This window comes from Anguilla anguilla, chromosome 17 (assembly GCF_013347855.1).
Source record: "Anguilla anguilla isolate fAngAng1 chromosome 17, fAngAng1.pri, whole genome shotgun sequence".
Classification (NCBI taxonomy): domain Eukaryota; kingdom Metazoa; phylum Chordata; class Actinopteri; order Anguilliformes; family Anguillidae; genus Anguilla; species Anguilla anguilla.
Window position 1 is genome coordinate 18,919,733 of NC_049217.1, and position 16,598 is coordinate 18,936,330.

The 16,598-nt window shown below is 43.5% G+C and overlaps 1 protein-coding gene across 2 annotated transcripts; it reads left to right on the forward strand.

The window, feature by feature from the left end:
• The first annotated feature begins 1,323 nt into the window (after positions 1-1,323).
• LOC118215943 (protein FAM83G-like) lies at positions 1,324-15,687 on the forward strand. 2 transcript variants are annotated; one of them, XM_035396915.1, is made up of 6 exons: positions 1,324-2,250; positions 5,560-5,727; positions 10,236-10,360; positions 12,068-13,350; positions 13,561-14,084; positions 14,470-15,687. In XM_035396915.1, the coding sequence occupies exons 1-6, from the start codon at positions 1,801-1,803 to the stop codon at positions 14,956-14,958; spliced, it is 3,039 nt and encodes a 1,012-aa protein (XP_035252806.1). In that variant the 5' UTR covers positions 1,324-1,800; the 3' UTR covers positions 14,959-15,687. The 2 variants fall into 2 exon arrangements, with proteins under 2 accessions (XP_035252806.1, XP_035252805.1); XM_035396914.1 differs by having other exon boundaries at positions 12,068-14,084.
• The last annotated feature ends 911 nt before the right edge of the window (positions 15,688-16,598 follow it).

Below are 16,598 nucleotides of genomic sequence, written 5' to 3' on the forward strand. Positions count from 1 at the left end.
ACTATTTGAGCTAATTTGAGTGGGAGCAGTCTACAAGTCTCACTGTGCTGGTTTAGGGCAGGTGATCATGGTGTGATTTATGCAAACGGCCAAATCAGACCAGCTAAGCAGCAGATGACGAAATTGGTGCAAAGTGCACTGACTGTAATGTGAAGGTGCAACACTAGGCAATTTATCCCTCATCTAATCCTGTCTTTTCAAATTAGCATTGCATTTTTCAGTTTAAGGGAATTAAATGCCAATATAACAGCAAATAGTAATACAATAACAATAATACAAAAAAATTACAATTAGAAAACAAATAAAATGAAAAGAGGAACTGAACAAACACATTGGCCATGGCAGTTAAAAAGAGGAAATGCACACAGCTGTATCTGTGTCAGCATTGTTCTTCAGAGAAGGGCATAACAAGGTCTAAGTCAAAGAAGATATAGCAACACATGGAAACAAACTGCTTTCATTTGGAGGAGCACAGGAGCACTGAAAGAAGCGATTTTCAGAAGAGATATGCTTTTCAATGCTCAATAAGTGAGCAACTGTCCTGAGGTCTTTCACTGGCAGTTGCACGTGCTCCATGGTCAGTCTAAATTTCCCCATAAATCTCCTCCTGGGTATTTATATCCCTTCTGAGTGAACAGGGGTGTGATTACAAATTATGACCTGGTGAGCTACTCTAAATCACACATTAGTGAGATATGACGCTTTATTTCCCTGTGTTTACATATGAAGTATCTGCCAGCATGCTTTTCGTCGTCAACAGATCAACCGTCATGATCGTGCAAGTTCAGAAACACGATCCCGACGTTGTCAAAACACTGTATCTCATGATCTGAACCTTAACTTTACTGTAACGTTGTTGTGACAACATACTTCGTTACCTGGGTCGACGTGTTAAGTTTGGATCCACACCACACGCGCCTTACGCAACCTTTGGAATCTTTTTTTTTTTCCCTTAATGTGAAAATTGCTTTGTATTTATAACATTGTGCGTACATCATTAGATTGTCTTTAAGTTTTATTCCGGACCTGATTTACACGCTGGAAATGGGTGGTTAGATTTAAAAAAATACTATGGGCATGTGTTTCGGATAGGGGACCATTCCCTTTAAAGATACTGTTGTAAAAACTGAAACTAAAACGGTAATGATTGTGTATCTTAACTGAAGATGCTTAAAGAGGTGGTAGGAGCGAACGTCCGAAGCTGGTAGGCGCAAAGCCTTGCACTGCCTAGATAAATTCGGCTATTAAAAACCATTTAGGCTATGGCACTGACATCATTATAACCTTTTGTTTTGATTACACACTACAAGCCTTAATCTTACGGAATGTATTCACATTTACACACGATGAGCCATTGCGCACGTTAACGGATTAATACCTACTTGGCTGTTAAAATTCATCAGCTGGGGCAGGATTTCCCCGCCGACAGAGCCAGTGACGGGATGTACTCTCCCGTGTCACGTGATACAGGTGTGTCCTGCCCTACCTGCCCATTTCAGTGTAACCGGAAATGTTGGACGCGCAGGTTGTCATGTCAGAGGACTGGGACGCTTGGAGGCGCAAATGATGAATTATTAACTTCACAGAGCATGGCAGACCGCTCCAAAACGTCGTCACGTGGGGGATTTTCACTTCTCTGAATTTATTAAGAGGAATTTAATTATTTAGTAGCCTGTATTCACACATCAAACATTTTTTATTACTGTAGTAGAATTCAAATGTACTCCACAGGGTTTGGCTTTTTGAGTGGTTCTACGTTAATTTTGACAGAACAAAGTTATTTTAGTAAAACAAAAAACAATGGCTCTGTCGCAGGTCGAGTGTTTGGATGACAACCATGAGAACTTGCCTTTGGAGGATTCCAAGCCTGAGTTCCTCTACAGCGAAGACCAACGGCTGGCTTTAGAAGCCCTCATTCATGGAGGGAGAAAAGCCTTCCAAGAGTATATCCAGGATCACAGCGTGCGCCAGTTCTTGTCAGAGCCTGAGCAGAATCAGCTGACAGGAGCTGCTGTGGCACACCAGCCGGAATCAGAGGAAGAGGGAGCGAAAAACGGCGAAGATGTCGCGGGATCCCTGCAATATTGGCCGGACCGCTCCGACTGCTCCATCCCCGAATTTGACATAGGTTGGCCAGATCGCGTTTCTTACCGAGGAGTGACCAGAGTCAGCGTGTACACTCAACCACCAATGGACGGAAAAACGCATATAAAAGAAATTGTCAGAAAGACCATCACACTGGCACAGAAGGTATGGCTGTAGATTTAATTCGCTGTCTTTTAAAATAACATGTTTGTATTCAAAATTGCAGGTAACAAAAATGCAAACATCACTGCATCCATGAAATAAAAAAATATATGTAACCCTACACTGAGATGGTAGCAATGTAAGTAAACAATAAAAGGATTAGATCATGAGTATGCAAAAAATAATACATAAAAAGTACACAAGTTATCACGGAATCCGTAGGATCTTTCAAAATTATCTAAAAACATTTTTACCGTTGTCAAAATGAGATACTTTAAATAAATAAGAAAAATATTGTATATAGCCTACTTTAGCGATGTTCTTTTGTAATTCTAATTATGAATAAAGTATTCAGATAAAAGTACAATAAAATTGGTAATAATCTCAGTTTTTTATTACAATTATATGAGAGTAGCAGACAATGTCTTTCAAATTAAATTCAATGGAAGAGTCCATTATTATTCGGGTCCTCACGACGTCCACAGAATGAACAAGTGTCATCAACAAATCATCACAATATTTTAATGTTATAGAATTATATGGATATATGTTGTGAAGAATCGTAAAGTGTATCTCTTTATATTTATTTGGCATGGCTAATTTGTAAGGTACTATCCTTGCATTCTCCAGGTCAGTATTAGGAATAAGAGTTCGAAAGAACATTTCCCCTCGGAGAGTGGGAAGCGTTTGTCTGATGTACTTATTATTACATGACTTTCTATGAAAAAGATTTTTTGTCGAGGGTAAGCTCCATGAGTTAACAAGTATTTATGAATATAAATTACATTTGACATTAATTGTAGCACACCAGAGGGAATTGCCTTAGTTACAGTGATGAAATCTCGAAAGGGAATTGGGAAACTATATATTCTCATAAATAAATCATAGGATAGGATATTACCCCTTTTATCTAGCAAGTCAGAAACAAAATCAATATATTCATCAATGCAATTTTTTAGAAATAAAGATTTTCCTTTGATAGTAATGTCACCATTATTCCATAGCAAAATTTTGTGGTGTGAATAATTATGAAGAAAACATATTTTCCATGACAAGATGTTGATGGAATTTTGACAATTTTATTGGTCATTTTTTTCGTGATATAATATAACACCTCATCAATATATAAGAACCCCAACATGTTATTAGGGATGGAATACAAAATTGGCTGTATTTAATAGGCACCCTTGTAACCAATTAACTTTAAATGTAACATTATCATCAACAAAATCAAGAACTTCTAAGTCTCCTTCTGATCAACTATATGTGCAGGACCCCCCTTTTTAAGTTGGTTGGGCTTATTCTTGCAAAATATTTTGTTCATTTTTTGCATGCCTTGTCGCTTGGGCTTGGTGGCAAAGGATGAACAAAACATGATAAGCGTTCTGCTTTGGGGGAAAAAACACTCTACCAATTGTGGAAAAATCTCTTTGAAGCCAGTTCTTAAAGTTAAAGTTTTAATCAACTGTCCGCGAGGTTAGGTAACATTTATTTGCGTTTTTGCAGTGCCAGACATACCTATGGACCCGTTGTGAATATCCGTAGTCATACATTCGGGCTGTAATGCACAATCCATCCATTCATTATTTAAACCCGTGCTGTGCTCCTGGCCAGGGTAGCGGGAAGGTACTGGAGCCTATCCCAGCATACAGTGGGCGAGAGGCAGGAATACACCATGGACAGTTCGCCAGTCCATCGCAGTGTAATGACATACGTACGGCGAATGAGATGGAAAATTCGAAATATTATTAATAGTACGGAGTCGATATTACTGGATTACGAAGACTGGCACAAAAAAGTGTTTGCAAACATCAAAAATTAATAGAACAACGTTTCAATGAGAAACATAAACGTTTCCAAATTGCCTTGTTTGTTGAATACAAATGTCAGTCATGCTTGCAATGAAAACTGCAGCCAAAACTATTGTAATCATCATCCCAATATATTGCCCTACATTTATGTATTCTGGTGTAATTATGTAATTATAAATAGTCTTAATTTTAAAAACCTAGGTACTTTAAACTGTTCTTGGCACACACTTCAGTCATTCAGGGCATCAAACATACATTGCCGCAAGACTTATGCTGAATTCAATTTTATGGTGTACTAAACATTTATCAGCCGGTATGAATTTGCAAGACCAGTCTATCAAATACCGGATGCAGACACTGGCATGGACAGCTGCTGGCCGCCAGTGCGTCTCATTAAAGTGGTCCACTGACCCCTGTTGCTCATATCTGAAGGGAAGACATGCTGACAAATAATTAATAATTAAAGCATTAAATATGATGTCCTATTACATGAACGAACATGAACCTCAATATTGTGACTGCAGATCAAAGCCATCGCTGAACTTTCAAAACAGGTGTGTTAAAAACAACACATGAATGTGTCATTTTATAACCCGCCTCCATGTCTAGTTAAGGACAACACATTCTGTGTCACTTTCAACACAGTCTGTGTTAAAAAAACTCTCCCTTTGTAACACATAAATTGTATCTGTAGCACAAAACTAGGGACACAAAAAATGTGCTGCTATTAACGCATCCTTTCTGAGAATGAGGAGCATTTAAAACCAGTAGACACTGAGCGGCAAAGAAAATGCTGATTTTTTGTCAGAGCTCACAAATGTATTTATTTATTTATTTATTTATTTACTTATTTATTTTTAAATAACCACAGCAGGCACGGCTCCTGCCCTGTGTCTCTTTATCCTCCCACACCTCCAAATGAAACTTGAGCTTGAGCCTCAGTGCAGATCAATGTCTGAAAAGCCTGCGGCTTCTACTGAACACATTGCATTACACAGATATCTGTCTGCGTGGTCCCATTGTGGAAATGAGTTATATGACTGCGTTACAGCTTACAATCATCTCACCTTGCTGTTCTATGATTATAGCGCGCTCGTTAATAAATTATTGTTCAGACCTATATCCTGAAAAGCAGGGTTTAAACTGTATTCTGTAATATTCCTCGTATTTCATTGCAAATGGAGATTAGCATTCTGTCCTTGTCTTAAGAATGGTGGGCTAACGTGTATTTAACATTATTTATATCTCATATAAACCACACAAAACTGTTTCATAGTAAAGCTTACATACAGGTTGATGGCTGCCTATCAGCTGAACCTGATTAAAACGAGCCCACTGGGTACCTTCAAATTTGAGACAGATTGTGAGAACAAAAAACAGCATTTACAGTACTGACCCTCATGTACAGGCAGTTCGTCAGTCCTACAGCGAAAGGTGGGAGTCTGTGGTACAGTGTGAAGCAGGGCATGGAATGGACCTAACGTCAATCTGTCATTTACAGGTCATTGCCGTGGTGATGGATCTGTTTACAGATGTGGACATTTTCCAAGACCTTCTGGACGCCAGCTTCAGGCGAAGGGTGGCCGTGTATATCATACTGGAGGCCACCGGAATACCGTACTTTCTGAGCATGTGCAAGAAGGCAGCCATGCACCAGGGACACCTAAAGGCATGCCATTTTACCTCCGCCGGCCGCCAAAAAACGCTTGCAGACCGTTTCACACCAAGATAGGGTTTTTCCCTTTCACTTTATTCTGTTTTTTTTAAATCGGGGACTGCCCCGGCTCGTACCCCAGGTTCCATTGTCCTATGAGGGGGAGGATGTAGCTGAGCTGTCTGCTCCATGTTCAGGATAAGCTAACCGACTGCTAGGTGATCTGGTTAGCTGATCTTTAACAGCTATGTTAGGAGCCCAGCTGATAGCAGATAAGGGAGATGCCAAGGATCATGCAGACATTCCTGTTCTGTAGATTGTAATCTGATCCAAGGCTGTGAGGGCTGGGAGTGGGGTGGAGGGGCTGAAAATCTCGATACACTTTTAATTCTGCTCATAAATACACTACATGGCCAAATGTATGTGAACACCTTACATCCAACATCTCATCCAAAATTATGGGCATTAATATGGAGTTGGTCCACCCTTTGCTGCTATAACTACCTCCACTCTGCTGGGAAGACTTTATACTAGATGTTGGAGCATTGCTGCAGGGATTTAATTCTATTCAGCCGGAAGAGCATTAGTGAGGTCTGGCACTGATTGAGCGATTAGACCTGGCTTGCAGCTGGCTTTCCGATTGATTCCAAAGGTTTTGAATGGGGTTGAGATCAGGGCTCTGTGCAGGCTAGTCAATTTCTTCCACATTGATCTTGACAAAACCATTTCTACATGAACCTCATTGTGTGCCTGGGGGGGTTATCATGCTAAAACAGGATAGAGCCTTCCCATTACATTACATTGCATTTATTTGGCAGACGCTTTTATCCAAAGGGACATACAATAACTGTGGCAACTTCCCCAAACTGTTGCCACAAAGTTGGAAGCACAGAATGGTCTAGAATATCATTGCATTAATATTTTCCTTCACTGGAACTAAGGGGCCTAGCCCAAACCACAAAAAACAGCCGTGGACCAAGAGGTGCCCAGACACTTTTGGTCATATAGTGTATCACGTCTTCAGCGGTGCAAACAAAGGCAATGCTGAGACAGCAGAACAGGGGGATATTTCGCAAAGCAGGATTACCGAGTTAGCTGGATAAGTGAAACCCCAAACAGCTCTTTTTACTGAAGCCCATGTTCCCGATTTGGCAGCGTTCCGAGTTTTGCTCAGCACAGTTATCCAGCTAATCCAGTAATCCCGCTTCATGCAACAGGGTCCAGGTGTGCGACACGAAACTGAGCAGTCAGGACGGCGGGCGCAGACCTTATGAGAACGACAACACGTTATGAGAAGAGGGGCGGGGCTGGGTGCGGCATGTGACGCAGGTGTAGAAAAGCAGGTGTTCCTGCCCGGGGTGGGAGCTCTCCTCGTTAAATTTTTAATTAAGAGGAAGCAATACACTTCCATTTAATGTGTCTCTCGCAGGGCACCAGGTGCCTTTGATCAATAGTTTGATTCATTAAAAAGTACCGCTGTGGCTCATGGATATGTCCCAGGATCTCAAAACAAATCCAAATCCTGTCCCAGCGCAGACTGTGGCCAGTTTTGCGGAAATCCCTGGGAGGGAGGAGGGATTCAGTCAGATAATTGCTCCTCAGTGACCCCTGCTAGTGAATTGGGTGCCTGCGGTCTTCCTCTCACTCATGTCTGTGCAAGTTTGTTTGTAGTTTGTAGACTGCAGTGTGGAAAGAAGCTGCAGCTCAACATCATGACGTTGAGAGAAGAGCACATGCTTGTCCAACCTCCCCCAAATTAATAGCGCCAGTTGCCCCAGTGAGAATGTGTGTGAATACAGTTAGCATATTTCAGCTAAAATCATACTATATCTTGCCTAATTTCTAGCCAGACTAAGAACAATGTTGATATATAAGCCATGGAAAACTGCATATGGCTGCTTTTCCATTGAATGTAAGAGTTTTGGAAGTGTGTGTGTTAGTGCAAGATAGTTGGAGGTAGGGCTGGGCGATATGACCTCAAATTTATATTCATATATTTTGGATTTTGGATGGTAACGATGTAGATCACAGTATATATTATTCTCCTACTTTCAACAGAACATGCTTTAAAAGGAATACAAGACTCAGGGCTAGTAACTGTTCCCTGGATTTTATAAGGTTATTATTAAATAACCATTGTTCTGTTCATGTAAAAGGGAAGCATACACCCACGTTTTATTAGCCTATCAGTGATGTTGCCTGAAGTAACAGCCGTAAGGGTTAGCAGGCAGTGAGGCAATCGGTGTGAACAGTATCGTTTCCAGGGAAAGACATTAATAATTTTTTCATCAGTGATTTTTTCATCAGTGTTATACTTGCCCCAGGTACATTTCCACTGACCTAGCTGCCAAAATAATTACACCCATGTTTTAAAGGAGATTATACAGACTAAATGTTTAAAAAAAGTAGTCCTTTATTAAATATGAATCTGCCAATCACTGCCACGATCAAGTTGTAGCACAGCCTCCCGGATGGGAAAGAAACTATTCAACCCAGATAAGACTTACTTAGGGTACTTGCTCAATTGGTCAAGTGACAAATCAATCAACTGGCTTGAACCAATCTCATAGTAGCCCCGGGCCAGTGGGCACTCTAATATAACCATCAAAAGCCACTCTCAACAGGTATAGATGATATAGCCAAATTCATACTGTGGCACATACATACAGTTTATACCACCCACCCCTAGTTGGAGATGTGTATATACAAGCTCAAGATTCGTGGAGGTGTGTGTGTTAGTGTTGGTTGGACCTGCCGTATAAATCCCTCTGACCACCTGCTCCATTGGACATGCAAGAACAAGCAAAGCCAGTGGGCCTTACTAGGCTGGATCTGTTAATACACTGGCATGTCAATCAAACACGTTCCCAGGGTTTTCTATTTTCTCAACAACAAAAAAAAAACACTTAGGAGCGAACCAGGTCACTTTCACACCCTCCACACTCCTGTCAGTTTTGTGTCAAGTGGCCCTGTTTCATTTGAAGTCAGGAGAGACAGAAGACATTTACAAATAAATGTCATTTGGAATCTTGATCTCTTGCCATTTGTAAACAAGTATTTTCCCCATCACACTTTATATAAGGCATCATTAGCGTGAAGCTGTGGAAGGTGCTTGTTTCTGGCGTGCAGGTGCTGTAAGCACAGGAAGATTTTATAAGCTTCACTGACAGGTTAATACTCTTCACGCAAATCCAACACCAAACATTGCAGGCAGTTGCAGGTATATCTGGAATTAACATCTAATGCTGCATAGACAGTTCCACAATGGCAGAAGACAGAAAGCAGGTTTAACAGCGTCCACTTGCACCCGGGCGTGGTGGGGTCAGTGGGAGTACAGGTGTGCACAGGCCCTTAGGAATTCCTTTAGATTCTCGGTGACATTTGGACCAAAGCGGCATGCCCTGAAGCGCTCGTACACGTGTGTTCCAGTCATTCGTCAGGGTGTGTTAGCACAATACCACTCCCCTTTGGGACTTTTCCACATCGAGAAGGTCCTCTACAGATAAACTCCGCCTATCTGTCATAACATCCTAAAAAAAAAAATGTTTTAATGTGTAAAATCGTGCTCAAACAGAAATTAACTGGCATAACTTAAGGTGCGAGGGGGGGAAGTGAGACCTGCAAAGACTGAGCTTTAAAAGTAGTTTAGCTGTACATACTGCAGTCCCCCTGAGAGTCTGAGCCATAATCCCCAGAGAGATTATGCTCAGAGCACATTTCACGTGTGCAAAGGTCAATATTCCCCATCCGTGACCCAGCTGTAAAGAAAATTGTGTTTCTCATCACCAACTGAAAGCACCCAAGTTTCTGGGAAACCAGTCCGCCTTTCAGCAGCAGGTGACGTCTTTGTGACACGCAGTACTTAAAGAATGACGATCAGCATTGAAATGGTGATCGCAGCCACAGGGCTGAAAGGGAAAGTGCAAACATCCGTGTGCTGTGTTCTCTTTTAGAACCTGCAGGTGCTGTGTTCCCTCTTTTAGAACCTGCAGGTGCTGTGTTCCCTCTTTTTAGAACATGTGGGTGGTGTTTCCCCTCTCTTAGAACTTGGGGGTGCTGTGTCCCCTCTTTTAGAACCTGCGGGTGCTGTGTTCCCTCTTTTAGAACCTGCAGGTGCTGTGTTCCCTCTTTTTAGAACATGTGGGTGGTGTTTCCCCTCTCTTAGAACTTGGGGGTGCTGTGTCCCCTCTTTTAGAACCTGCGGGTGCTGTGTCCCCTCTTTTAGAACCTGCGGGTGCTGTGTCCCCTCTTTTAGAACCTGCGGGTGCTGTGTCCCCTCTTTTAGAACCTGCGGGTGCTGTGTCCCCTCTTTTAGAACCTGCGGGTGCTGTGTCCCCTCTTTTAGAACTTGGGGGTGCTGTGTCCCCTCTTTTAGAACCTGCGGGTGCTGTGTTCTCTTTTAGAACCTGCGGGTGCTGTGTCCCCTCTTTTAGAACCTGCAGGTGCTGTGTCCCCTCTTTTAGAACCTGCGGGTGCTGTGTTCTCTCTTTTAGAACCTGCGGGTGCTGTGTTCTCTCTTTTAGAACTTGCGGGTGCGCACTGCTGGAGGGACGGTGTTACACACACACTCACACAGGAAGGTGTGCGGGCAGTTGAGCCAGAAGTTCATGTTTGTGGATGGAGACAGAGCCGTGACTGGTTCTTACAGGTGGGTGGAAGTTCCGTAAAGAGAGACACCACAGTGGCCTCCTCAAAATCTGTGATTTTTTTAGCTGTTGAGAGAAATTCCTTTTAAAATATCTTCAGCCTTCTGCTGCAATGCATGGGAAATTCGTAGCTCCAAAGAATGCCCGTCAGAGCAGGGCTTGGTTCCAACTCACCTCACAATTAACAAGTTAAGCTGTGATTTGAACAACTCTACCTGAAGTGCAGTCAGCATTTATCTGCAATGATCTACTGTACGCTGTAATATATTGTAAATGCAGGATGTTCCATGTATGTAAGGGAAATCATGTTTAGCAGGAAACTGTTTAGTTGTCGGTAAGTGTTACTATGGATTTGAGGTGCAACTGAGGCTAAATATCTTTGCTCCAGGGCATAACAGCGGTGTCCCACCCTAAATCATGACACACCAGCCTCAGTATTCCAGAACACAGGAATTATTATTCAGTTACTATTTCTCAGCATTTACTGCTAGGATAACAACCTTATATTTTACATACTGCCTGTCTATATAAGCGTATGTACACACCAGTACATTTACACAGCTGGAAATTAATGACCTTTTTTAAAGTAGCTCAGACTGAGTACCAGGCCTACAGACAGAATGTGTCCTGTTTAATTAATGAAACAATCAAATTAAATTGGATGCATCCTCAAGAAATTAAGGGCAAGGCTCACATTTTTATCACAATCTAGTAAAGAAGGGTATTCCCATCACTAACATCCAGCCATCAGGGTAAATAAATGAATTGTGAGCTGAGCTGTACACTCGCTTGTTGGTTCACGGTGGGATTTATCAGGTTTAGAGTAATTTAGAGGCATTTCTGCAGGTTTGCTCTAATTTCAGACTAGTCCCCAATGCACCTGGTGTGCCATGTAAAAAGTGACACCATGATGCAGGCAAACCGCAACGAGCAGCTCTGGAATAAACTGAAACCAGATCACAAAACCACACTTCCCATTTACAGGCATTCCCAAATGCCTGTAATGTAATGTAATGTAATTTACATGAGTATGAACAACATAAACAGATAGAAATGTTGACTCCTCAAAAGACAAGGTTAAATAATTCCCCTTTAACAAAACCACTACTCATTAACAAAATCTAATAAACATCAGTTTACGAACAATATTGTCATGCATACTGTATACTCTAATTCGTCATTATTTCCATTTCCTCTACGCTTTCTTAAGTAATCCAAAATTCTCAGAATTTACAGTGGTTGGAGCTATAACACGTGTTGTAACAAGTCTATTTATTTAATTCAGAAAAAAAACACAATAATAACTATGGCAACAACATGAAGCTGAAAAATTTGTTTTAACCACAAAATGCTGTAGGCTACAAAAAACATTAAGATCTTTTGCGTCTGCTTGTTTGGGAGAGCTGTTTTTGTGTGCTTGCATGTGTAGCTGGCACATCTGGCCTGTAGTCCCTGTAGATTGTTGTGGATGAGGTGCAGATCTGAAAAGCCAGAATAGGGTGTGGTTTCAAAAGTTATATAAAACTACTGATCAAGAGATAATAGTTAACATTCAGCATCTAATTAATCAAGAGTTTAGGCTGGACCTGAGCCAGTGCGCAAAGGCAGATACTTTTTCAGGATCAGGGATGGAGATCGCTGGTTTACAGTGGCTTAAATGAGGACAGGATTGAGGCTTTATCGCCGTCTCATTTGCAAATCTCTTTCAGTTACACCTGGATGGCTTCCAGACTGGACAGGAACTTGGTCACAGTGCTGACGGGCGAGGCTGTGGAGACCTTTGACAGGCAGTTCCGTGAACTCTACCTCCTGTCTGAAGGAGTGAGTCTTAGTGAGATTGGCTTGGAGGCGGAGCCTGAGCTTCAGCTGGCCTCTCAGCTGGCAGTCCCGTCCACGCCCTCCCCTACCACGGCTCGAAAGGACATGAACCCCAAGTATGCCCTGCTAAGCACCAGTACCAAGGGCAGCACCAACTCCAGCGGTGTCCAGAATGTCTCGGAGAGGAGTGGCACCAGGACCACTGGCTTTCCCAGGCCTGCGGTGAAAATCCTGCGTCAACTCAGGGAGGTAGCAGAGCCTCCAATCCACCCGGCACTGCAAGACCTGGAACGAGCCAATATGATGTACTACCTGACCACCTGGCCAGAGCCTGACCCTTCCATCGATGTCATCGAGGACTGCAGCGAGCCACCACAGGCCCATCTGACGCAAGCCGAGCTGGACGAAACCTCGCAGCCTATCTGCTTCAAGGACGCCCTCGTCCACTCCACAGACTCTCAGGAGGTACCAAAAGAGGCAAAGGAAGTTTCCAGGATCTCCATGATGTCGGAGGAACATTGCAAGAACCTCAAAACCGCCAATGGCCCAAACGCTACAGATGCTCAGGGGGTACAGAATGAGGCAAAAGAAGTTTCCAGCATCTCTGTGACCTCAGAGGAACATAACAAGAACCTCAGAACCACCAATGGCCCAAGTGCCACAGATGCTCAAGAGGTACAGAAACTGGCTAAAGAAATTTCGAGCATCTCAGCAACATCGGAGGAACATAATGAGAACCTCAGAACTGCCAACGGGCTGAGTACCACAGATGCTCAGGGGGTACAGAAAGAGGCTAAAGAAGTTCCCAGCATCTCTGTGACCTCAGAGGTACATAACAAGAACCTCAGAACCACCACAGATTATGAGAACCTCAAAACAGCCAAAGGCCTAAACGCCACAGATGCTCAGGGGGTACAGAATGAGGCAAAAGAAGTTTCCAGCATCTCCACGACGTCAGAGGAACATAATGAGAACCTCAGAACTGCCAACAATGCAAGATCCACAGACGCTCAGGTGGTACAAAACGAGGCAAAAGAAATTTCCAGCATCTCAGCAATGTCAGAGGAACATAATGAGAACCTCAGAACTGCCAACAGTCCAAGTTCCACAGACACTCAGGAGGCACAGAACAAGGCAAAAGAAATTTCCAGCATCTCAGCAACGTCAGAGGAACATAATGAGAACCTCAGAACTGCCAACAGTGCAAGATCCACAGACACTCAGGAGGTACAGAACGAGGCAAAAGAACTTTCCAGCACCTCCACAACATCGGAGGAGCATCATAAGAATCTCAGAACTGCCAATTTCCCGAGCACCACAGATGCTCAGGAGGTTCCGAAAGAGGCAAAGGAAGCTTCTGGCATCTCCGTGATCTCAGAGGAACATAATGAGAACCTCAGAACTGCCAACAGTGCAAGATCCACAGACACTCAGGAGGTACAGAACGCGGCAAAAGACATTTCCAGCATTTCCGTGACGTTGGAGGAACATAATGAGAACCTGAGAACCGCCAATGGCCCAAGCACCATAGATGCTCAGGAGATACAGAAAGAGGCGAAAGAAGTTTCCAGCATCTCCATTACCACAACTGCCAATGGCCCGGGTGCCACAAACACTCAAGGGGTACAGAAAGAGGCAAAAGAAGTTTCCAGCATTTCCGCGAAGTCGAAGGAACATTACGAGAACACAGAACCTGCCAAGTATGGCTCAGCCTGCAATGGGTCAGTACAATTAGAACGAAGTCAGGTTGATGAACTAAACGCAGCCAGGGCTTCCCAGCCAATGGTGGAGCAGCAAATGCAGGAGCAACCACACCCACAGCATGCAAGCAGGGTCCTCTCAAAGTGCTCAGAAGAGAAGCAGGAAACAAGGCAGACACACAGACAGGTACAGACAGACAGATGGAAGGTAAGGGTTAAACTGTGAGAGATGAAACCAACTTATCCATACCATAGAATGGTACCTCCCTCCCTGAGTCAACCAGTTCATAGGAATATATACTGGTTTTTAAGTCACAATGATTAACTGTCAAGTGTGCATGTATATCTAGTCCTGTCACAATAACCGAAAAGATGAGTACAAGGCCAAAGGGCTTGAGATGCAGGCATCGCCCTGTTAGGGCAGGGCCGTCACTGGTGTGCTTGACTTTCTTGGCAAGCAGGAGATGTATGAATTATTGCCTGAGATAAAAGAGTTTCTGCATCTTCATAACAAAACCATTAATGCTGTAAATACGTCACATTACCACAGAACATTAAGGGAACTGAACTAAACTCTTCTCCTTTGTTACCAGCCGATTCAGACTTCATCCAGACCTCCAGCCAGCAAGGTCCATTACCAGCAGGAGGTCCCAGTTTGGGGATCCACCAACACAGCAGGCACCAGGTTGGATGGCCACATCCAATCACCCAATTTGGCAGGGGGCATCACAGGGGGTCACCCGTTCTGGAATGCCAACCAACTGGCTCTTAGCAGGCCGGGGTGGGGCAGCAATCCCCCTTCGCGTGATCAGCCGTCCAGCGTCCGTGGCTTCGCCTCCAACTGGCCTGCCCAAACTCAGCTGGGGAGCCAGGCTTACCACGCCCCCAACAGGCAGCTCCAGGGATGGCCCCAGGGGCAACTGGGCTGGGCCAGACCCACTCACCAGGGCCCCGCCCCTGCACACTGGCCGCCGGGCCCTCAGGGGGACGCCCGTGGCCACCCCAGCCCGCTGTTCAACAGACACACCCTGCATAGAGCCGTTAACGGGAATGAGCCGGAGGCCCAGCTGTGGATGAGATGAGTGCTTTTCAGTGCATTCATCTCATCCACAGATTTCCTCTGGTCATGTAACTAATAATAGCTCATCATTCAACAAAAGCCAGAAGCATCTGTAAGACCCTGATTAGGGGTTAATGTGTTTGCTGCAGTTAGACCTTGATTAGGGCCTAACATGTTTGTTACAGTTAGACCCTGATTAGAACAAAAATATGGTTGCTGCAGTTAGACCTTGGTTAGGGCCTAACATTTTGTTTGTTACAGTTAGATCCCCACCGTGGAGCCCCAGTGTGCTTTTCCAGGGTAGGATGGGACTGAACATGCCACAGAGTGAGCGCTTGCAAAATCACAGAAGTCTCAGTTTTCATTAAAAACGAACTCTGATGTTTTTGCATGTTTTCTACCTGCTGTGGCATAAACGTTGAAGGCAATGCAAAGGAAAACGCACAGGAATATGCACGCAATATCGGCGACAGGTGTGTCAGAAAGCATTGAAAGAAGTGAAAACACAAATATGACAGTATGGAAAAACTTAATATCTCAAATGAACGGAGTTAACGAACTGTGAGATAGCAGCCTGGATTCAACCAATGTTTGTCATTTACTTTGACATAATCATATAAGTTAATTATGCATTTGAAGAGCAGCAGGCTGTCACTATAAAGCACTAAATACCAGACTGCTGGAAAACGGTCGGTTGCCAGGTGAGAATTCTACTAGAGAAATAACATGCTGCTTTTTGTGTGCAAAAAAAAGAAAAAGAAGCCATTTTGTAGAATGGCGCCACCACCAGTCTGTGCCTGTACAGTACTGTCCAGGTGTGGGGGGTCATATCCAGTGCTGCAGAGGCCCAGGGCTTCTCCTAATTTTTTTGTGGGTTTCAACGATCGAGTGAATCACTGATTGGCTAAAGAGTCCAGCCCACACACCTGGACACACAGCTTTAACAAGGAGTTGCCTAAAACTGCCCATTTAAGTGGTGAGCAACAGCATAAACCAGCAGACCCTTGGCCTCTCCAGGATCAGGAGAGCAGACCCCTCCTGTATCAGGCCCACAAAACCTAAATCCAGCGTCATGTCTGTCGGCTTCTCCCCTTTTCTCCTTCTCCTCATCGCTTAAGAGCGTAGATCCGTGCTGTAAATTAGAACAGTTCGCATCTCACCAAGGTGACAGTAAAAATGTCCCACAGCTCAAACGGAATAAGCCAGCGCGGGGCTGATTAAATTATTTATTTGTGCATTTTATTTCTGTACGGAGACACTGGGTTTAGAAAAGTGCCTTTTAAGTAAAATGTATTATTGTTATGATGACTGCTGCTTCCAGCACTGTAAGCTACAGAGTGCGTGGCGTGTGACGCCATTTTGATACGACGGACTGATGACCCGTCTGCTGAAGCTCAGGGTGGAAAGTTAAACCAGAGGAAATGGTGTTCCTACTGTTCCAATGAAAAGCTATAATCAAATATTAGATAAATATATTAAGCTATAAAATGTTTCATGTATATGCATGAGAATAAATGGCAAAATATGAAAATTGTTGACACTTAATCTTGTTTAACTTGCAATTTAAGGATATGCTTACATGTGTGAAAGCAAAAATAATGGGATAATACGTAACATACACAATACGTACAGTACACAAGATTTTGGTATCCATGTTTGAAG

What these genes read in the sequence shown, in the direction of transcription:
- LOC118215943 (XM_035396914.1), top strand. Translation starts at nt 1,801, where the DNA reads ATGGCTCTGTCGCAGGTCGAGTGTTTGGATGACAACCATGAGAACTTG. An exon ending in GCCGTGACTGGTTCTTACAG is followed by an intron (nt 10,361 to 12,067) that starts GTGGGTGGAAGT and finishes AATCTCTTTCAG; the next exon opens with TTACACCTGGATGGCTTCCA. An exon ending in TACAGACAGACAGATGGAAG is followed by an intron (nt 14,085 to 14,469) that starts GTAAGGGTTAAA and finishes CTTTGTTACCAG; the next exon opens with CCGATTCAGACTTCATCCAG.